Genomic DNA, 21,600 nt, shown 5'->3' with positions numbered 1-21,600 from the left:
CATGAGAGCTTATAGCTTCAGTTCTACAACCTCAGCCACAGATCACAAGTAAACAGACACAAAAGACTTGCACATTCCTTCCCAGCAGGCATAAATTTATTTATTTCTTTGAGCTGGCAACCAGAAAGATCATTGAGAATGACTAACAAACTGGATTCTGCATCATCTCTCACCTAGTGGAGAACAGATTAATACCATCGATCAACCAAGAACACGAAATGGTCAGAAGATAAGACTGAATTGTCAAGTATTGCTTCCACCCACCAATGGGGAATCACTTAGTGGCTGTGACGAATGAGAAACAAAAATGCCAGCACAGAATCAGAAGAGAGGAGAGGAAAAAGAGTAAACGAGGGTTATACGCTTGAAAACTCCATCATCATTTGGAATTCACTTTAGGAGCAAAGAAAACCATGCCTGTGGTTAAGAATCCCAGTGAGGACTCATATGGATCTGTGCACTTTACCAAACTGACAGGTAAATCCATGAGTCTCTTGGGGTCATCTCAAAAAGAAAAGCTACATTGATGTTTGATTCCTCTATGGTCAAGTTTACCAGTTGCTAAGTCTACCCTCACAGATTGAGCTTCCTAGCAAACGTCTGTAGTGCTGTTTCACTCTTAAATATAAGCTGACAGTCATAGATCAGCAAATATTTTGAGCATAAGAATAAAAGACATCAAAGCCAACAAACAAGGAAAGTCATTATAAAGTAAAAAGAGCCAATTCAGTTTACAGGTTTTTATAAAGGGAGAAAAAAAAAAGATTTTGCATATTATACAAATATGTTCATTGTGCTATCTTATCCACTCCTACCAGAAGCAGCCATCAAATGATTTATTCAGCAAACAAATGCAGAGATTTCCAAATGACGACTAAATGGTTAAGAAAGCAGGTGAGAACGAAGAAGTAGGTAGGATCACCTTTTGAGGGAAGTGATTTGTTAACTAATAATATGAAATATATCCCAAAAGCTATATAGAATTGTTGAGGAATTGTGGATTTGCTAGAGTATTCAGTACTTTCACAAATATTTGACATTATTGAAATATAGCACATTAGAGATTTACTTCAGGCTTTTCTACTGTTCACCCTAACAGAATCTAAATATTTTAAATAAGTCACAAATTATTTGCTTCTAGAAGTTGGAGGCCATATTTTCATATTCTAAATTTAAGATCTAGAAGTACTGAATCAGTTCAGTTCAGTCACTCAGTCGTGTCTGACTCTTTAACCCATGTAGGATAGTTCTCCATTTCCCAGGGTTACAGGAGGCTGATGAAAGAGAAGCAATTGGGAAGGAAATAGGAGTATGTGTTATGCTACCTCCAGTTTGGTGAGTTATCTTCTCTGGCTACACATCTAGAGAGAAAGATAAATCTTCCTACTAACTATTGAGAAGCTGGGGAGCCCACCTCTGCATTCAAATATTTTGTGCACCAATAACATACAAAACTTAGGGATTTACTTAGTGGAGGCTTAAGGAGTTTTGTTTCTTTTTTGCATTTTTGGATTTTCTAATTTCTCTACCTCTTTCTTTTTTCCTGATTCTCTAAGTGACCTGTATCTTTCTTCTGCTGTCTTGTCTTTAAGTGTTTCCTACCCAATATTCCTTGAAAATAATTGTATCCTCTTGTTCTTTTTCCTTTTTTAACTCTGCCAGTGCAAGCCTCCTCTTAATGCTGAATATAAAAGAAATCTTTCCCTCCCTAGACTGCTGTCAGGTCTGAAGTTGGAGGGATAGATTCTGCTCCTGTAGGAAAGTGAAAAAGTGAAAGTGTTAGGTGCTCAGTCATGTTCAACTCTTAACTCTTTGGGATCCCATGAGCTGTAGTTTGCCAGGCTCCTCTGTCCATGGAATTCTCCAGGCAAGACTACTAGGTAGCCATTCCCTTCTCCATGGGATCTTCCTGATTCAGGGATCGAATCCAGGTCTACATTGGAGGCAGATTCGTATTTGTCTGAGCCACCAGGAAAGCTCCTATAGGAAGATGACATTTTCAATGTTAATCTGCTGCTGCTGCTGCTGCTGCTAAGTCACTTCAGTCGTGTCCGACTCTGTGCAACCCCACAGATGGTAGCCCACCAGGCTCCGCCGTCTCTGGGATTCTCCAGGTAAGAACACTGGAGTGGGCTGCCATTTCCTTCTCCAAAGCATGAAAGTGAAAAGTGAAAGTGAAGTTACTCAGTCGAGTCCGACTCTTAGCGACCCCATGGACTACAGCCTACCAGGCTCCTCCATCCATGGGATTTTCCAGGCAAGAGTACTGGAGTGGGTTGCCATTGCCTTCTCCCAATGTTAATCTAACCCCATGCATTCTTGAGTTCACCTTAGTTCAATTCTCTGATGTCTCCTTAAAATGAAGACTTCACAAACTCTCACCTGGAGTATAAAACAATGAAGAAGAACTGATGGGGATTAATAAGAGACGTAGTGGAAAAGAAAAATTTCACCTAACATTTGCTAAAAATATCAAGGAAAACTGTATTCAAGACTATTGGAGTAAGGGTCAAGACTATATTGCAAGAGAAAAGAAAGATTGAACTCTGTTAATGAGTCTGTTAAAAAGAGGATTTTAAATGCCGGCGTGAACTAATGGAAAAGAACTGGAGGACATGAAGGGGTAGGTCAGTCAATGTGATTACTAAATTACACTTGATCTTAGCCAAAAGGCCGAGAAGCGATGATTACTAATTTACAACAATGTGTTTACTAATTGTTGCTTATTGAAATTGGGCTTGTATCCTCCCACAGGGACCCATAGGTAGTGGCTCTATTTTCCTTGATGGTTACATTTCAAAGGATGGCTCTAAGGTATTTGAGAGAGAGCTTCCTGGGTTCTAAAGGTTTCACAGTCAAAGAGGAGAAAAAGAATTTACAACTGCAAGTTTTCTAAAGTAAATGCTCTAGTAAAAGGGGACATGTCTTGCTTTGTGTTCAGTTCAGTTCAGTTCAGTCACTCAGTCATGTCCGACTCTGCGACCCCATGAATAAGAGCAGATATAAGCAGTTATAAGAATTTAAAAAAGGAATGGCAACCCATTCCAGTACTCTTGCCTGGAGAATGCCACGGACAGAGGAGCCGAGTAGACTACAGTCCACAGGATCGCAAAGAGTTGGACACGACTGTGCAACTAACTTTCAAATAGGAATGATAAAAGAAAAGGAAATGTTATCTACCCAAGAACTGGAACAGAAAGGGAGGCTTCTTGAGCAGAGAACATCAATCATTAACCTAATCCAAACATGGGACACCAAGTCTAATTTTTTTGTTATGTTCTTCTATCCAGGAAATATATAGTTTCAGTTTGTAGTTCATTTATTATATATTTCATGAATGTGGGCACATCTGACAAACTGAGCAGTACTAAATTGAGTTACCAACACTCCAGATTTTTCAGTCCAGCGTTTCATCACAGATTTATTCCTCTGTGCAAAAGGCTTTTCTAGTCTGTTCAAGTTATTATTGAATCCATTGTATGGTACTGATGACCAGTTTATGAATTAGCTAGAAATATCACTCTCACTAAAAACATGTCAGGAAGAAACGGCACTTTTATTTTTGTTCCATTATATTTATCTGTTTTAAAATTGTGTTTTCTGAAATTCTTGGTAGCCAATCGTTAAGTAAATAATTGATGTTTTAAAATTTTTTAAGATGCATATGTTTTAACAAATATGATATGCTTGCTTATAAACATATTAGTTTATCTATCTCCCAAAGATTTTCTGTGATAAATCCAATTCTATTCTGTTCTATCATTTTGTTATATCATATGTTAGACCAATGTGTCTCGATTTTCTGTTTTAGAAAAAAAAAGTCATGGCAGATTATTTCATACTATGTTAAGAAGCTTAAACAGAAAAAGGACAATGTATGAAAATAAGAAAGATGTGAATGAAGCAGCCAACTGGCATCCATACATGGGACTCATATGCAAATCAAGTTATTCTGTGCTTTCCAACACGTCCCAAATTCTTTTAAAACCATATTTTAAGCTGGATAGCAACTCTTTATGAAGACATCAGTGACAAAAATACAGACAGCATTGTGTTGGGTAGAGCAATGCCAGGAGTTGACAGGACCAACAGATAAAACCAAAGCAATTAAGTTTCCATAAACACTTGACTTGGTGTTGAATCAACACTCTTCTTTCTAAACAGCAGTGTAGCAAGACATAAATGACAAATCATACATTTCCAATCTATAAACCATGCTGGTTTGATGAAGTATCAGAATTCTTTTTCCAGCTTTTCTTTTTACCATGTGAAAGAAAAAAAATTGCTCAATAATGTGTGAGTTTTACTTCAGAGATGTGAATTTCTCTGTCTACAAAATATTGAAGAATTATAGATAAGCTTTGGCATGTTTCCAGCTTACTACCATCCATCTCCAGCAACAACAACAAATGTTTATGGCTAGAGGTGAGCAAGTTTTGAATGACATTTAGTCATCCTTTCTTGCAAACTGTTTTCCAGGCATTCATTATCAACTCTGGCAAAGTCAGAGAATGCTGTCTCAAGAGCCTTCCATATCTCTGTTATTTTTTATTTCATTTCCCCTACCTCAACACATAACACAAAATAATTCAAGACTATACACTATCTACCTTATCTCCCTTACTTTGTTCCCTTGTAGATATTCGACTGAACTTATTCAAACAATAATGTTTTCTTTCTTCCAAAGAAGAAAGTGATAATAAATTTCCAATATAAATGGAAGTGTATAATATATAGCGGACTTCCATTTATACTTTATAGAGACGTCAATGTAAATGGCAAGAGGCTCATGTAAGCAAACATTTCCCAAGTTTTCAGGACAATAAAACAAAAGCATCTGATTATATCTGGTTTCAGAGTGATTTTCTACACTCACATATGATTTGTCTGTGTAGCAATGTCCTTCTTTGCTTTAAAGGTCTTATGTATTTGTCTTTATCTAGCTCATATGGTAGAGAAGGCAATGGCACCCCACTCCAGTATTCTCGCCTGGAAATTCCCATGGTCGTAGGAGCTTGGTGGGCTGCAGTCCATGGGGTCGCTATGAGTCGGACACGGCTGAGCGACTTCACTTTCACTTTTCACTTTCACGCATTGGAAAAGGAAATGGCAACCCACTCCAGTATTCTTGCCTGGAGAATCCCAGGGACTGGGGAACTTGGTGGGCTGCCGTCTATGGGGTCGCACAGAGTCGGACATGACTGACACGACTTAGCAGCAGCAGCAGCTCATATGGAGTATTTAGTACTTTAGTATTTAATATTTCCAGACATTTCAAGACAGTTAATCCATGTCATGTCTGACAAATGACATGGACGTTTTTTATTAGACAAAATTTTATTAGAACGCTCTCATATTGTAGGTAGCTTTCCTGTTGTACAAGACGTTCCTTAGGAAAATTGATTGCTTCTCTTTTCATTCCCAGAATTTCAAATTGTCTGGCATTTATAGTGCAGTTACCATGAATGCATTGTATGTACTTTATACCAGGTGATAGATTGCAAACTTCAGGAGATTGAGAGCAGTTTATGTATTTGATTATTCCAGGTTTCTTTATATCTAGAGGAAGGCATGGCACATATTAACATCTTAGTAAATATTTATTAACTGCATGCAAGCATGCAAAGAAAGCCAATAAGTTGCTTCTCTTTTCTGGGCCATGGGGTCATTTTGAGTGTCCTGTTATCTATAGTGGCTCCACTAAATCATGCAGCTAATCTCTGCAGCTTGTTCCAAATGTGGCAGTTTAAGACTGGTGAGGTTCATAGATGACGTTATCTGGATTACAAATGAGAAATGCATCCACAATTGTGACTTGTAGTCTTCACAGGCTCTAGATTAGTTCTGATTATTATGTGTTCATGCCACTTGTCTACTGTAAATTTCTGACTCTCTTGTAAACATTTTCACTGAGCTGACTTTCTCATAGAGCAAATCTCTCATGTGGAGTACTGTGTAAAGGCAAGAATATATTGTACAGCCAAATATCTCATTCTCATCATAACACTGACAAACTGTGTAAATTGGGGTAAGTTATGTATGTCTTTAACTGTTGGTTTAATTATCTGACAAGTAAGATTAATGATACATGACTACTTAATAGCATCATCGTAATGTTAAATAAGAGATTATGTGCAGCCTTATCTTAACACCATCCATCGTAATATAAATGTTAGTTGGAGAACAGACTTGTGTTTGCTAAAGAGGAAGGGGAGTGGGGGAGGTATAGAGACGAAGTTTGGTGTTAATAGATGCAAACTAGTACATATAGAATGAATAAAAAACAAGAGCCTATTGTTAGCACAGGGAACTATATTCAATATCCTGTGATAAACTATAATGGAAAAGAATATAAAAAAGAATGTATGTATATATATATAACTGAATCACTTTGCTGTGTAAACAAAAATCAACACAACATTGTAAATTAGCTATACTTCAATTAAAAAGTTAAAAAAATATAGTATAACCACTTTGGGGAAAAGAAAATTAAATGTTAGTTATTTCCATGTTTTTAATAACCAAATTAATAAACTTATACATACTATACAAGTTTAATATTACTTATTCAGATCATTCTCCAGAACTTCTTGTAGCAAGACTAAGAAGAAATTAATTTTCATGTAGGGCCAAATACCACGTGGTTATACACATCTTAAAGTGTCAAGGCAGGCATCTGTTATTTTAGGAACTATGTGGCACTGCTTTGGAAGCAGCCTGTTATAAGGCAGTGGCCCTCTCGCTCTTCTATAACTGAAGGCAGGATAGTTTCAGATTTAACATTAGGAGTAAACAGGCATGGATTTAAAACAGTTAAACCATAAAACACATTAACAGTTTAGGCAATCCTGTTTACATATCCCATTATATTACACTGGTCCATTTATCTAGAGTGGTGCCATTAGTGGGATTCCCAGTTGTCTTAGTGGTAAGGAATCTGCCTGCCAATGCAGGAGACAAAAGAGATGCAGGTTCAATCGCTGGGTTGGGAAGAGCCACTGGAGAAGGAAATGGCAACCCATTTCCCAGACTAAGAGAAAAGATTAACAGTACATATATTTGACAAATATTTTATATTAAGAATATGCAGAGTTCTTACAAATCAGTAAGAAAAATGCAGTCAACCTAATTATAATAAAGTGAAAAATTTGACAGACACTTCACAAAAGATAATATGAAAGTGGCTGACAATGATATAAAAATGTGTTCCATATCATTAGTAAGTAGACAAATACAAATTAAAAACCATGATGAAACATAGACATAATGAGTATTTTTTTTAAAAAAAGAATACCAAGTATGAGTGAGGATATGAAGCTGGTAGAAGTATAAAAGTACACATTTCTACAACTCCTTTGGAAAAATATTTGATAGTACTTAATGAAGGAAAATATATATATATTGTATAGCCCAATATGTCCCCAAAAAGTAAATAATGATATGTACCAAAAGGCATACAGAAAAGTGTCTACAGAAGTTTTATTTGTAATAGCTCTAAACTGAAAACAAACCAAATGTTCATTAATAATAAATGAATTCTAATTCCTGCATACTACCCAGCTATTAGCAAAAATAAACTTCTTTACATGCAACATGGATGAATTTCATAGACATAATATTAAGTGAAAATGTTTATATGCTAAAAATATATATTCTGTCTATGTAAAGTTATAAAGTTGATTAAATTATGGAAATCAGAATGATTTTTACTCTTGGGAGTTACTCGAAAGAATTAGGCACTTTCTTGAGTGCTGAAACTATTATATGTATATTACTTTTGGTGGTGGTTATTATTTTTGAATTCACAAATTCACGGAGGTAAAGATGATAAAAAGGACTGGTGACCTGATTTGGTAGAGTTCATTCTTATGAGCTCTTTGATTAAAGGAAGGAAGAGACTGTTCTTGTACATACTTTCTGAGCAGGACATGGTCTAGCAATTTAATCCACATATGAGAATGAATTCCCAAGGGCATGCCAGAGGGCAGGACTCGGTTCTCCTTAGTGTTTTCCTTCATTTTTGATCTTTCCTCCTACCAAATTAAGTTACAAATTGCCAAGTTCTGTTTATTTGTTAATAAGACCTACAATCTGAAACAGAAATGTAGGGAAAATTAATTTTTAAAGTGTATCAAGTTTCTAATATTATCAGAAGAGAGTTTAAGAGTTTGGGCTTAAAACTGTCTATTGCTTATGAAACAACTGTGTTAAGTAGGGGCTGAAGCTAAAGTTAGTGAGGTGACATGTCAGCTGCTTCTGTAATACTTCTGTTCAGAAAAACTGCCCTTACCTCAGTACAGGAAATGGAATTTCATAGTTAAAATGGCCTAGTTTATATGTAGATTTTCAGACCTCCAGTCAATAGAGAATCATTTAGATCATTCTGGAGGTTTGGCCCTGGTCCTGAAACATTTCCTGTACTAATTCTCCAGTGGATAGGTCTCAGTGGGTCCCCAGAGTCTCTTAATCTGGGTCTACTTATTTTTTCCACCCCTACAACCTCTACTCAACCTCTGAGTCATGCTCTCCAGTTCTATTTATTTCTGCACATTGATCATTTTGCCAGAATCACTGCTTACCAAAATCTCGGCCTGTTGCCTGTTGCTTTCTAGTCCCTTAAGCCAAGCATCTGACTCTACCTCTAAGGGCTACTCCAGAGCCCAAAATCAGTACATTCATAAAAATTTCAGGCCAACAAGGATACATGTATAATTACCTGAATCCAATCCTCATTCTAAAATGCTTACTATACCACTGATGCCCAAGTGTTAACCTTTATCTTTCTGTTTGACTGTTTCTCCAAATGAATATTTGAACTTTAAGTAAAGGTAGCCTCCTATTTTCCTGGTACCCTTGATCTCTGAAGAGCTTTAAGTTGAATGCACACATTCTACTTATTCATAGACCCAAGCCAAAACTTAGGCTCAAAAATTTGCATGTCCCTTTAGCTTAGCTGCCCTTAACATCAACCAAAGTTCTTTGGAGGAGCCCAACATGTTAAGGTAACAATAATCCCAGATGACACTGACTATCCCGTAAACAGTCTCAGGAGGTCATGATAAGCTTCTTTATAAGTTGTTTTCAGTTCTTGTACAGGATATAATGTCTAGCATTAAATCATCAATTGTATCAAATTCTTTATGTGTCATTACAGATCAATGATTTTTCACCTACTTATGACAGAAGATATTATATCTGTATATAAAATATCCAGGTTCTATTTATCTATTTTCAATAATATGGGGGATACTGTATGTCTTCAAAAGCTATCTATCAGAATTATAACCCATTTGTATAATATGGCATGGCTTTCAAGTTTGGATTATAAAGCCCACTGAGCAAATTGCAGCATTCTAAAAATAACAGTAGTAGTTAACTCTCAAGAGTTGGTTGTCTTTTGTACTTCTATGAATTTGAAAGCCATCTATATCTCCAGCATGTTGGATTTCATTCTAAGCAAAAACAAATTGATTTTCAGAGAATTTGTGGATTTATTGTTGTCAGAGCTAATAAGAGAACCAAGGACAAATCGTTAGTATTTTAATTACAGGATCAGTATGACTTTTATTATATCACATTTATTAATTAACAGATTGTGTGTGTGTCTGAAATAGGCAATTATTTCAACTGTACAAAATATAAATTATTTTAAAAATATTTATTGAGCACTTATTACATATCAGGTTTACTTAGATTAATATTAGTTTTGTATCATGTCAAAAGAAAAAAGTTCAAGATGTCAATCAATTTCAAATTCTGACGCTCAAATCCTATGATAATTTATGAAAAATATCCTTAAAATGGCAGGGTATTTAATATTTATAATAACATAACAGGAGAAGGGAACGACAGAGAATGAGATGGCTGGATGGCATCACCGACTCGATGGACATGAGTTTGAGTGAACTCCAGGAGTTGGTGATGGACAGGGAGGCCTTTTGTGCTGTGATTCATGGGGTCGCAAAGAGTCGGACACGACTGAGCGACTGAACTGAACTGAACAGTACTTGTAGAGAAAAATATTAAAGCTTAAAATCAGACTTAGTCAAAATCTTAAGCTAATTACAGGTTATTCATATTATCAAAACAATGATCATAAGGAATATACGATAATAGAAATTCTGGGGAAAACAGGATACAATTTTTGTATGTATTATGGATATTATGGATAAATCTGAATATTGAATTTATACATAAGAAAAAAGGCTTGGGAGACAAAAATCTGAATTATCAATTCTAGTTGTTTGATTGGGTGAAACAAATTTTTTGGTATTTTAAAATTTTTATGACAGTTTTTTGAGGTACATGCTAGTATATATCAGCAAAATTATCATAACAATTAAGATAATGAGCATTCACATCACACCTCAAAATTTTCCCTTAGAAAAAGATGTAGAGATATAGTGTAAGGGGTATAAATGCTAACTTGTGTGTATATATCAACCTACTGTAGTTCAGAAGATTTTTATTCTATTTTTTTTTTCAGTTAACTTGGAAAAAAAATTGCTTTATTGGATTGTTGAGAAGTAAGTAACAGAATAAGTTGTATATTTCATCTGAGTTACTGTGTATTTTAGGGTTTGAGGGTTTGCTGAACATTTTGGAGGCAGAAACAGAGGAAGGGAAAGAAAGATATGAAAAAATACAGTAAAAGACAGATTGCTTATGTGTGTATGTTCCCTGAATTGGTTTACAAATTCCTGTCATACAAACATGCTTGGCATCATGTAGGGGAAGTTTAACAGCAATGGCAGACTGCATTGTTTGTATTATTCTGCACAAATCGTCTAACCTGCCCTTTGAAAATCTTCTTTAAAATGAAAACCAAACAGTTAGCCCCTTCTGCTTCCCAATCAGCAGGATTGATTCAGAACTAAACTTGGCAGACTGTAAAAAGAAGGTATCAACCAAATTTAATAACATATATTTATTAATAGGCAGGTATCAGCAACCTGTATCAGACAGAAATAAAATAGAGAGTATATTCACTCTGATTTGCTCCACTCAAAATGTCAACCATTCTTGACAGAGTGATCAGACTTTACAGAATATCTCTAAATCATGTATGTAAACCATTTGCACCAACATCACACCCTCTTGCTGTCAATTCAGTTATGTTCAGTCACTCAGTTGGGTCCGACTTTTTGTGACACCATGAACCGCAGCATGCCAGGCCTCCCTGTCCATCACCAACTCCCGGAGTCCACCCAAGCCCATGTCCATTGAGTCGGTGATGCCATCCAACCATTTCATCCTCTGTCGTCCCCTTCTCCTCCTGCCCTCAAACTTTCCCAACATCAGGGTCTTTTCAAATGAGCCAGCTCTTCGCATCAGGTGGCCAAAGTATGCTATAGGAAATAGAAAATTCATATCTAATCTTGCTGTATTTATATTAGTTTCCAATTGCACACTTCAGTACAGTTCAGTCTCTCAGTCGTGTCCGACTCTTTGTGACCCCATGAATCACAGCAAGCCAGGCCTCCCTGTCCATCACCAACTCCCGGAGTTCACTCAAACTAACATCCATCGAGTCAGTGATGCCATTAGGCATCTCATTCTCTGTCGTCTCCTTCTCCTCCTGCCCCCAAACCCTCCCAGCATCAGAGTCTTTTCCAGTGAGTCAACTCTTAACATGAGAGGGCCAAAGTATTGGAGTTTCAGCATTAGCATCAGTCCTTCCAGTGAACACCCAGGACTGATCTCCTTTAGAATAGACTGGTTGGATCTCCTTGCAGTCCAAGGGACTCTCAAGAGTCTTCTCCAGCACCACAGTTCAATTCTTAGGCTATCAGCTTTCTTCACAGTCCAACTCTCACATCCATACTCCAACTCTCACATCCATACATTACCATGGGAAAACCCACAGCCTTGACTAGATGGACATTTATTGGCAAAGTAAGGTCTCTGCTTTTTAATATGCTGTCTAGGTTGGTCATAACTTTCCTTCCAAGGAGTAAGCATCTTTTAATTTCATGGCTGCAGTCAGCATCTGCAGTGATTTTGGAGTCCAAAAAAATAAAGTCTGACAATGTTTCCAATGTTTCCCCATCTATTTCCCATCAGCTTTAAGCCAACTTTTTCACTCTCCTCTTTCATCAAGAGGCTTTTTAGTTCCTCTTCACTTTCTGCCATAAGGGTGGTGTCATCTGCATATCTGAGGTTATTGATATTTCTCCCGGCAATCTTGATTCCAGCTTGTGCTTCTTCCAGCCCAGCGTTCCTCATGATGTACTCTTCATATAAGTTAAATAAGCAGGGTGACATTATACAGCCTTGATGTTCTCCTTTTCATATTTGGAACCAGTCTGTTGTTCCATGTACAGTTCTAACTGTTGCTTCCTGACCTTCATATAGGTTTCTCAAGAGGTAGGTCAGGTGGTCTGGTATTCCCATCTCTTTCAGAATTTTCCACAGTTTATTGTGGTCCACACAGTCAAAGCCTTTGGCATAGTCAATAAAGCAGAAATAAATGTTTTCCTGGAACTCTCTTGCTTTTTCCATGATCCAGCGGATGTTGGCAATTTGATCTCTGGTTCCTCTGCCTTTTCTAAAACCAGCTTGAACATCTGGAAGGTCACTGTATTGCTGAAGTCTGGCTTGGAGAATTTTGAGCATGACTTTACTAGCGTGTGAGATGACTGCCATTGTGCGGTAGTTTGAGCATTCTTTGGCATTGCCTTTCTTTGGGATTGGAATGAAGACTGACCTTTTCCAGTCCTGTGGCCACTGCTGAGTTTTCCAAATTTGCTGGCATATTGAGTGCAGCACATTCACCGCATCATCTTTCAGGATTTGAAATAGCTCAACTGGATTCCATCACCTCCACTAGCTTTGTTTGTGGTGATGCTTTCTAAGGCCCACTTGACTTCACATCCCAAGATGTCTGGCTCTAGGTGAGTGATCACGCCATCATGATTATCTTCATCGTGAAGATCTTTCTTGTACAGTTCTTCTGTGTATTCTTGCTGCCTCTTCTTAATATCTTCTGCTTCTGTTAGGTCCATACCATTTCTGTCCTTTATCGAGCCCATCTTTGCATGAAATGTTCCCTTGGTATCTCTAATTTTCTTAAAGAGATCTATTGTTTTTCCTATTCTGTTGTTTTCCTCTATTTCTTTGCATTGATTGCTGAGGAAGGCTTTCTTATCTTTCCTTGCTATTCTTTGGAACTTTGCATTCAAATGGGTATATCTTTCCTTTTCTCATTTACCTTTCACTTCTCTTCTTTTCATGGCTATTTGTAAGGCCTCCCCAGACAGCCATTTTGCTTTCTTGCATTTCTTTTCCATTGGGATGGTCTTGGTCCCTGTCTCCTGTACAATGTCACGAACCTCCGTCCATAGTTCATCAGGCACTCTATCTATCAGATCTAGGCCCTTAAATCTATTTTTCACTTCCACTGTATTTTGATTTAGGTCGAATCTGAATGGTCTAGTGGTTTTCCCTACTTTCTTCAATTTAAGTCTCAATTTGGTAATAGGAGTTCATGATCTGAGCCACAGTCAGTTCCCGGTCTTGTTTTTGCTATCTGTATAGAGTTTCTCCATCTTTGGCTGCAAAGAATATAATCAATCTGATTTTGGTGTTGACCATCGACATCAGGGGCAGTGGCCGAGAGCACCAGGCTGCAACTGCGCACTATCGGCCGAGAGGAGCTACCCCACGCCCGAGGTCAGATTGGCGGCTGTGAGGAGATACCCCTCATCCAAGGTAAGAGAAACCCAAGTAAGACGGTAGGTATTGCGAGGGGGCATCATAGGGCAGACACACTGAAATCATAATCACAAAAAACTAGTCAGTCTGGCATCACCGACTCGATGGACATGAGTTTGAGTGAACTCCGGGGGTTGGTGATGGACAGGGAGGGCTGGCGTGCTGTGATTCATGGGGTCGCAAAGAGTCAGACACGACTGAGTGACTGAACTGAACTGAACTGAGGCAATCTGATCACACGGACCACAGCCTTGTCCAACTCAATGAAACTAAGCCATGCTGTGTGGGGCCACCCAAGACAGGTGGGTCATGGTGGAGAGGTATGACAGAATGTGATCCACTGGAGAAGGGAATGGCAAACCACTTCAGTATCCTTGCCTTGAGAACAGCATGAACAGTATGAAAAAGCAAAATGATAGGATACTGAATGAGGAACTCCCCAGGTTGGTAGGTGCCCAATATGCTACTGGAGATCAGTGGAGAAATAAATCCAGAAAGAATGAAGGAATGGAGGCAAAGCAAAAATAATACCCAGTTGTGGATGTGACCAGTGATAGAAGCAAGGTCCAATGCTGCAAAGAGCAATATTGCATAGGAACCTGGAATGCTAGGTCCATGAATCAAGCAAATTGAAAGTGGTCAAACAGGAGATGGCAAGAGTGAACGTCGACTTTCTAGGAATCAGTGAACTAAAATGGACTGGAATGGGTGAATTTAACTCAGATGACTATTATATCTACTACTGTGGGCAGGAATCCCTTAGAAGAAATGGAGTAGCCATCAAGGTCAACAAAAGAGTCCGAAATGCAGTACTTGGATGCAATCTCAAAAATGACAGAATGATCTCTGTTCATTTCCAAGGCAAACCATTCAGTATTACAGTAAGCCAAGCCTATGCCCCAACCAGTAATGCTGAAGAAGCCAAAGTTGAACGATTCTATGAAGACCTACAAGACCTTTTAGAACTAACATCCAAAAAAAAAAGATGTCCTTTCTATTATACGGTACTGGAATGAAAAAGTAGAAAGTCAAGAAACACCTGGAGAAACAGGCAAATTTGACCTTGGAGTACAGAATGAAGCAGGGCAAAGGCTATGAGTTTTGCCAAGAGAATGCACTGGTCATAGCAAACACCCTCTTCCAACAACACAAGAGAAGACTCTACACATGGACATCACCAGATGGTCAACACCTAAATTCCTGTTGCTGCTGTCATAAATTCCTATGAGCTCAGAATCTTAAATCAGTACACATTTCCTATTTGTATAGTCTGGAGCTCAGGAGTCCAAATGGGTCTCATTGAGCTAAAATCAAGATTCAGCAAGAAGAATTCAGGGGAGAATTCATTTCCTTGCCTTTGCCTACTTTCAACAGGTTGTCCATATTCTTTGGCTCATAGTCCTTCCCTCTGTCTTCAAAGTCAGTCGTGGCTAACTGAGCCTTCCTCATCATCCATCACTGATGCTGCCTCTCTCTTTCACATATGCTTTCCAGGTGGCACTAGTTGTCAAGAACCCACCTGCTAATGTAGGAGGATGTAAGAGACATGGGTTCAATCCCTGAGTCGGGAAGATCCCTGGAAGAGAGCATGGCAACTCACTCCAATACTGTTGCCTGGAGAATCCTGTGGACAGAGGAGCCTGCTGCCTCTAGTCCACAGGGTCACAGATTTGGACACAACTGAAGCGAATTATCAGACATTCTTGTGATTACATTGAATTTACATGGATGAGCCAGGACAGTATCCCAACTCTAAAGTCAACTGATAAGCAATTTGGACTTTATCCGCTACCTTAATTCTCTTTTGCACACAATGTAACATATTCAGAGACTCCGGGGATTAACATTAACTTCTGTTCTTCTCCCAATCATGGTTCTCTCCTCCTGTCTTGGTACCAATGACTAGCACATTAAAACCTTGTTCTGATCCTACAGGTCCCTCTGCAAAAAAAATTAAAAATGCAGACGCATGTAACAGTGTTTTCCAAAAAGACTTATAACAAAACCTTAACCCCACAAGTCAGCAATAGTCTAAAATTATGTTACTTTTCTTACAGGGATGACAATGAAATGCTTCTTGTTTCTGGCCATTGCTGCTGGCTGCCTGCCTGTTTTGATTATAAAAGTATGTGAGGATTGTATATTTTTTTATTACTTTTGAGAGGAGGATAAGAGCTAACTCTGTGCTAGAACTTGTTTTGTTGCAGGCACTATTGTGAGGATGCTGTGCCCAGTAGGGCAGCTAAAGTCCACAGGGTCGCAAAGAGTTGGACATGACTAAAGCAGCTGAGCACACACAGGCAGGTGCCCAGTATTCACCTAGTTCTCACCATAGCTCTATTAGGCACATACTATTCTTAATCTCGTATTACAGAGAAAGAAACCAAACATAAGAGGTTAAGTCATGTGTCCAAGGTCAGATAACTTGGAAGTGGCAGAGCCTGAAGGTAAATCTAAGCAGTTTGACTTCACAAGCCCATGCCTATATCATTAAACTTCTCTGAATAATTCAAAAAGCTAAAAATGTAGGATGGGAATTACTTCTTTACAACTGATCCAATGCTTTTCCCATGACAAAATGGGAAAAATATTGTTTTTTAGTTTTTTCCAGAAAAGGTAAGTATTTCATCAATATCCCAACTGAGCTTTCTGATTTATGACTATAACAAGAATTTAACACATCCAAAATAAATATAAAATGAAAAGTGCCAGAACTTCTCTCAAAGTCCAGTGGTTTGGAGTTCACATTTCCACTGCAGGGGACTTTGGTTCCCTGGTCTGGAAATTAAGATCCCACAAGCCTTGCATCACAACCAGAAATAGAAAATGAAATATGCCAAGAGCAAGGAGAGAAATGTGAGGAGCTTTTAGCAATGGAGTCAATACATGATTCTTGAATCTCGCTACTTATTAAAAACAAGAGTTTCAACATTCACAGAACAGAAATGAAACATTTAATGGTATATAAGAAGAAATAACTTCTGAGTATTTTGCAAGTCATCCAATAATATGTGCTTGTAAAAAATCTCAATGATATAAGGAACATATTACATTGCAATGTACTGAAAATATTTTTTATGATGAACTGGTTAATAGTTTTGGTATAGAACATGAGTGGTTTTTATATTTTCACATGCTAGATAGAAGTCAAAAGAGGAAAAAAGTGAAAACCACTTAATTCAATAAATGAAAGAAAATCCACTTATATTAGGTTGCTGGTGTGGATCTTATCACTCACACTTCTTTCCCCATGAGAAACCAGATGGAGCTTTTGCCTGATAACCAACAATCCTCTGGTAAGTTAAAAGTATTGCATTTTGAAGTGATCATCAGATATAGGCTGCAACCTTTATGGTAGAAAACTAAAAAGCCTCAGAAGAGAAGTTTAAGAGACTAAAGTTCAAGGCCCCAGGATATGAGATGGTTGAGTCATCCATGTGAACGTTGATGTCACTCCTGTCGACTGCAGAATTTGGGGTAGACACGATGAATTGTTTCAGGAGACCCAATTTCTATCAATGAGAGGAATTAACTGGAAAATCACTATAGAAAAGTAAATGTTCAGAGGTGAGATAGCTAGAGCTAAATGACATAATTTCACTGAAGCAGCATATTTTAAGAGGAGCATGGAGAATTATCATATGGAACTTAAGGAAATTCTTGTGGGTTCCCAGTTCAGTTCAGTTCAGTCACTCAGTCTTGTCCAACTCTTTGTGACCCCATGTACTGCAGCCTGCCCAGCTTCCATGTCAATCACCAACCTCAGGAGCTTGCGCAAACTCATGCCCATCAAGTCAAGATGCCGTCCGACCATCTCATCCTCTGTCATCCCCTTCTCCTGCTGCCTGCAATCTTTCCCAGCATCAGGGTCTTTTCGAATGAGTCAGTTGTTCTCATCAGGTGCCCAAAATACTGGAACTTCAGCTTCAGCTTCAATCCTTACAATTGAAAGGTTGTTGCTGAGCCGTGAAAGACACAGGGATTCTTGGCGTCCGGAGGAGAGGAATTCAATCCAGGGCCAGTGACGAGGCTTGATCACTCAGAGTTTTTGTGTAATCAAGTTTTATTAAAGTATAAAAGAGATCGAGAAAGCTTGTGACATAGACATCAGAAGGGAGCAGAAAGAGTTCCACCCTGCTGGTCTTTAGCCGGATGTTATATAGCTACTAGCAGGCTGCTAATTAGAGAAAGGAAATGTCTCAAAACTCAGAGTGGCACCAGGCCTCTCACCACAACATGCATTTTGAGGTAATATTGGCAAAAGGTGAATCACCCTGCGACCATAAGACAATTGACATGATTCTTGAAGAAAGGCAAGTTTCCAAACAAATATATGGCTTCATTAACATAGATTAGGAGGACAATTGTATGAGTAAAACATACTGGTTTGTCAAGTCAGTTCTGAGTCTTAGGTGGAACCAACTTGAAGACAGAGTCTAGGGTAAATACGTAGTTCATTAACATAGCTAGAAGAAAATCATTTCCATAAGAAAAATGCGTTGGTTAGCTCTAGGTTTGAGAAAAGCTAAGTTCAGGTGGAACCAGGTGTCGTCATGGGATCAGAGAATTTTAAGAGAAACCTCCTTTTAATTTTGTATCAGTTCAGTTCAGTCGCTCAGTCGTGTCCGACTCTTTGCGACCCGATGAATCACAGCACAAAAGGCCTCCCTGTCCATCACCAACTCCCGGAGTTCACTCAAACTCATGTCCATCGAGTCAGTGATGCTCTCCAGCCATCTCATTCTCCGTGGTCCCCGTCTCCTCCCACCCCCAATCCCTCCCAGCATCAGACTCTTCTCCAGTGAGTCAACTCGTCGCATGAGGTGGCCAAAGTATTGGAGCTTCAGCCTCAGCATCAGTCCTTCCAATGAACACCCAGGATTGATCTCCTTTAGAATGGACTGGTTGGATCTCCTTGAAGTCCAAGGGACTCTCAAAAGTCTTCCCCAGCACCACAGCTCAAAAGCATCAATTCTTCGGCAATCAGCTTTCTTCACAGTCCAACTCTCACATCCATACATGACCACAGGAAAAACCATAGCCTTGACTAGACGGATCTTGGTTGGCAAAGTAATGTCTCTGCTTTTTAATCTGCTATCTAGGTTGGTCATAACTTTCCTTCCAAGGAGTAAGCGTCTTTTAATTTCCTGGCTACAATCAGCATCTGCAATGATTTTGGAGCCCAAAAAAAATTTGTATAGAGAAGGGAAAAAAATCTGATACTTGTAGTTTGTTTCCTCCTGCCACTCAACAGAGAGACAAAAAGTATCTGACACTTGAAGCCTATTTCTTCTGCTTGGAGACCCCTAGCCTTGGAGATTCAACCAGTCTATCCTAAACGAAATCAGTCCTGTGGCATCCGGTCCCATCACTTCATGGCAAATAGATGGGGAAGCAATGGAAACAGTGACAGATTTTATTTGGGGGGGCTCTGAAATCACTGCATATGGTAACTATAGCCATGAAATTAAAAGATGTTTCCTCCTTGGAAGAAAAGCTATGACCAACCTAGACAGCATATTAAAAAGCAGAGACATTACTTCACCAACAAAGGTCTATCTAGTCAAAGCCATGGTTTTTCCAATAGTCATGTATAGATATGAGAGTTGGACTATAAAGAAAGCTGAGGGTTGAAGAACTGATGCTTTTAAACTGTGCTGTTGGAGAAGACTCTTGAGAATCCCTTGGACAGCAGAGATCCAAACAGTCCATCCTAAAGTAGATCAATCCTGAGTATTCATTGGAAGGATTGATACTGAAGCCGAAACTCCAATATGTTGGCCACCTGATGCGAAGAACTGACTCACTAGAAAAGACCCTGATGCTGGGAAAAATTGAAGGTGGGAGGAGAAGGGGACGACAGAGGATGAGATGGTTGGATGGCATCACTAACTCAATGGACATGAGTTTGAGTAAGCTCTAGGAGTTGGTGATGGACAGGGAAGCCTGGTGTGCTGCAGTCCATGGGGTCGCAAAGAGTCAGACATGACTGAGCAACTGAAATGAACTGAACTGAACTGAACTGAGCCTTCCTGCCTGTTACTCTCTCACAATGAATACTCAAGACTGATTTCCTTTAGGACTGATTAGTTTGCTCTCCTTGCTATACAACAGACTCTCAAGAGTCTTCTCCAAACCACAGTTCAAAACCATCAATTATTCGGCCCTCAGCTTTCTTCATGGTCCAACTCTTACATCCATACATGACTATTGGAAAAACCATAGCTTTGACTAGATGGACCTTTGTTGGCAAAGTAATGTCTCCGCTTTTTAATATACTGCCTAGGTTGGTCATGGTTTTTCTTCCAAGGAGCAAACGTCTTTTAATTTCATAGGTGCAGTCATCATCTGCAGTGATTTTGAAGCCCAAGAAATAAAGCCTGACACTGTTTCTATTGTTTCTTAATCTGTTTGCCACGAAGTGATGGGATCAGATCCCATGATCTTAGTTTTTTGAATGTTGAGTTTTAAGCCAGCTTTTTCACTCTCCTCTTTCACCTTCATCACGAGGCTCTTTAGATCCTCTTTGCTTTTTGCCATAAGGGTGTTGTCATCTGCATATCTGAGGTTATTGATATTTCTCCCTGTAATCTTGATTCCAGCTTGTGCTTTATCCAGCCTGACATTTCGCATGATGTACTCTGCATATAAGTTAAATAAGCAGAGTGACAATATATAGCCTTGACGTCCTCCTTTCCCAATTTGGAACCAGTTCGTTGTTCCATGTCCGGTACTAACATTGTTTCTTGACCTGCATACAGGTTTCTCAGAAGGCAGGTAATGTCGTCTGGTATTCCCATATCTTTAAGAATTTTCCACAGTTTGTCATAATCCACACAGTCAAAGGCTTTAGGGTAGTCAATGAAGCAGAAGTAAATGCTTTTCTGGAATTCTCTTGCTTATTCTATCATTCAACGAATATTGGCAGTTTGATCCCTCTAATTTAGTCCAGGCTACTTGCAGTATGACAGAAAAATAGCACCTTATGAGTGTGTTTTTGAAGAAATGACATCCACAGGGGACAGTTTCTAGAGAAGTGTAATGATTTTATAGTTTTGTCTTCTCCTGATATCCTTAAATTTTTAAACAAAATATAAGACAAGAGCTACTGCATTTGAACAAAGTATGGCTGAATCCTATCCATTCAGAAACTGTTGATAGTTCTGTGGTAGTTGAGATATGCATAGATACCACTCAAATTATGCCACATAAGTCTTTCACTTAAAAAAAATAGTATAAAATACATGTGAATCACACACACACCTAAAAGAAGATGTTCTTTACACAAATTAATGCTAACCTAAAATATTAAAGCCATTAATTCTTCTTCTTAGTAAGCTACAGAATAAAAGGTAAACAAATGAAAAGAATACTGACACATTTTAGTTTGTAGTTGATTTGAATTCTATATTGTGTGTACATATGCTGATACAAATATCAATGCTTTCTCATATGAATCAGACAAAGATGCACTATCTGGGTTGAAGATCCTGAAAGTTTTGTACTCAGTGATGAATATTTAGATTCTCCCAGACATATGCCTTTAAGCAATATTCAAGTGTGAGTGGTTTATCTGAGATGCAAAGAGAACACTTGCAGGAGGTGGGGTGGGGAATGCACCAAGGAAGGGAAGTCAGTCAGTAAAAGGTATAATAGTATCGAAACATTTTCCACTATGGTTCATACTGCCCAATAAAAATGCCTCAGTATAGTCCAAAATACCAATTATAAATCTGACAAACAGTCCTATCATAGTGCACTGTTCTGTAGACTTGTGTAATGTCAGATTGGTATTCAAAAGTCCTCAAAACTAATACTGGAGCAATGGAAACCAGCATACTGAGATGTCTTAGAGTGAAAAGTGCTGTAGAGCATTGTTTAGTTCAC

At 38.5% G+C, this 21,600-nt stretch overlaps 1 protein-coding gene across 2 annotated transcripts in view; it reads left to right on the top strand.

The window, feature by feature from the left end:
• The first annotated feature begins 413 nt into the window (after positions 1-413).
• CRISP1 (cysteine rich secretory protein 1) overlaps positions 414-21,600 on the top strand; it is a 34,372-nt gene continuing 13,185 nt past the window's right edge. Inside the window, exons 1-2 of one of the 2 annotated variants that reach the window (XM_055406386.2) lie at positions 414-477; positions 15,771-15,838. In XM_055406386.2, the coding sequence (XP_055262361.2) occupies positions 414-477; positions 15,771-15,838 (132 nt within the window). Of the gene's footprint in view, positions 478-5,697; positions 5,756-15,770; positions 15,839-21,600 lie in introns of those variants that run through there. The other variant, XM_088831384.1, reaches the window with a different exon arrangement.

This window comes from Moschus berezovskii, chromosome 23 (genome assembly GCF_049115385.1).
Source record: "Moschus berezovskii isolate FMDL1 chromosome 23, NW_MosBer_1.0, whole genome shotgun sequence".
Lineage (NCBI taxonomy): Eukaryota > Metazoa > Chordata > Mammalia > Artiodactyla > Moschidae > Moschus > Moschus berezovskii.
The sequence above is the reverse complement of the archived record's forward strand: the minus strand, read 5'-3'. Positions and strand labels throughout refer to the sequence as shown.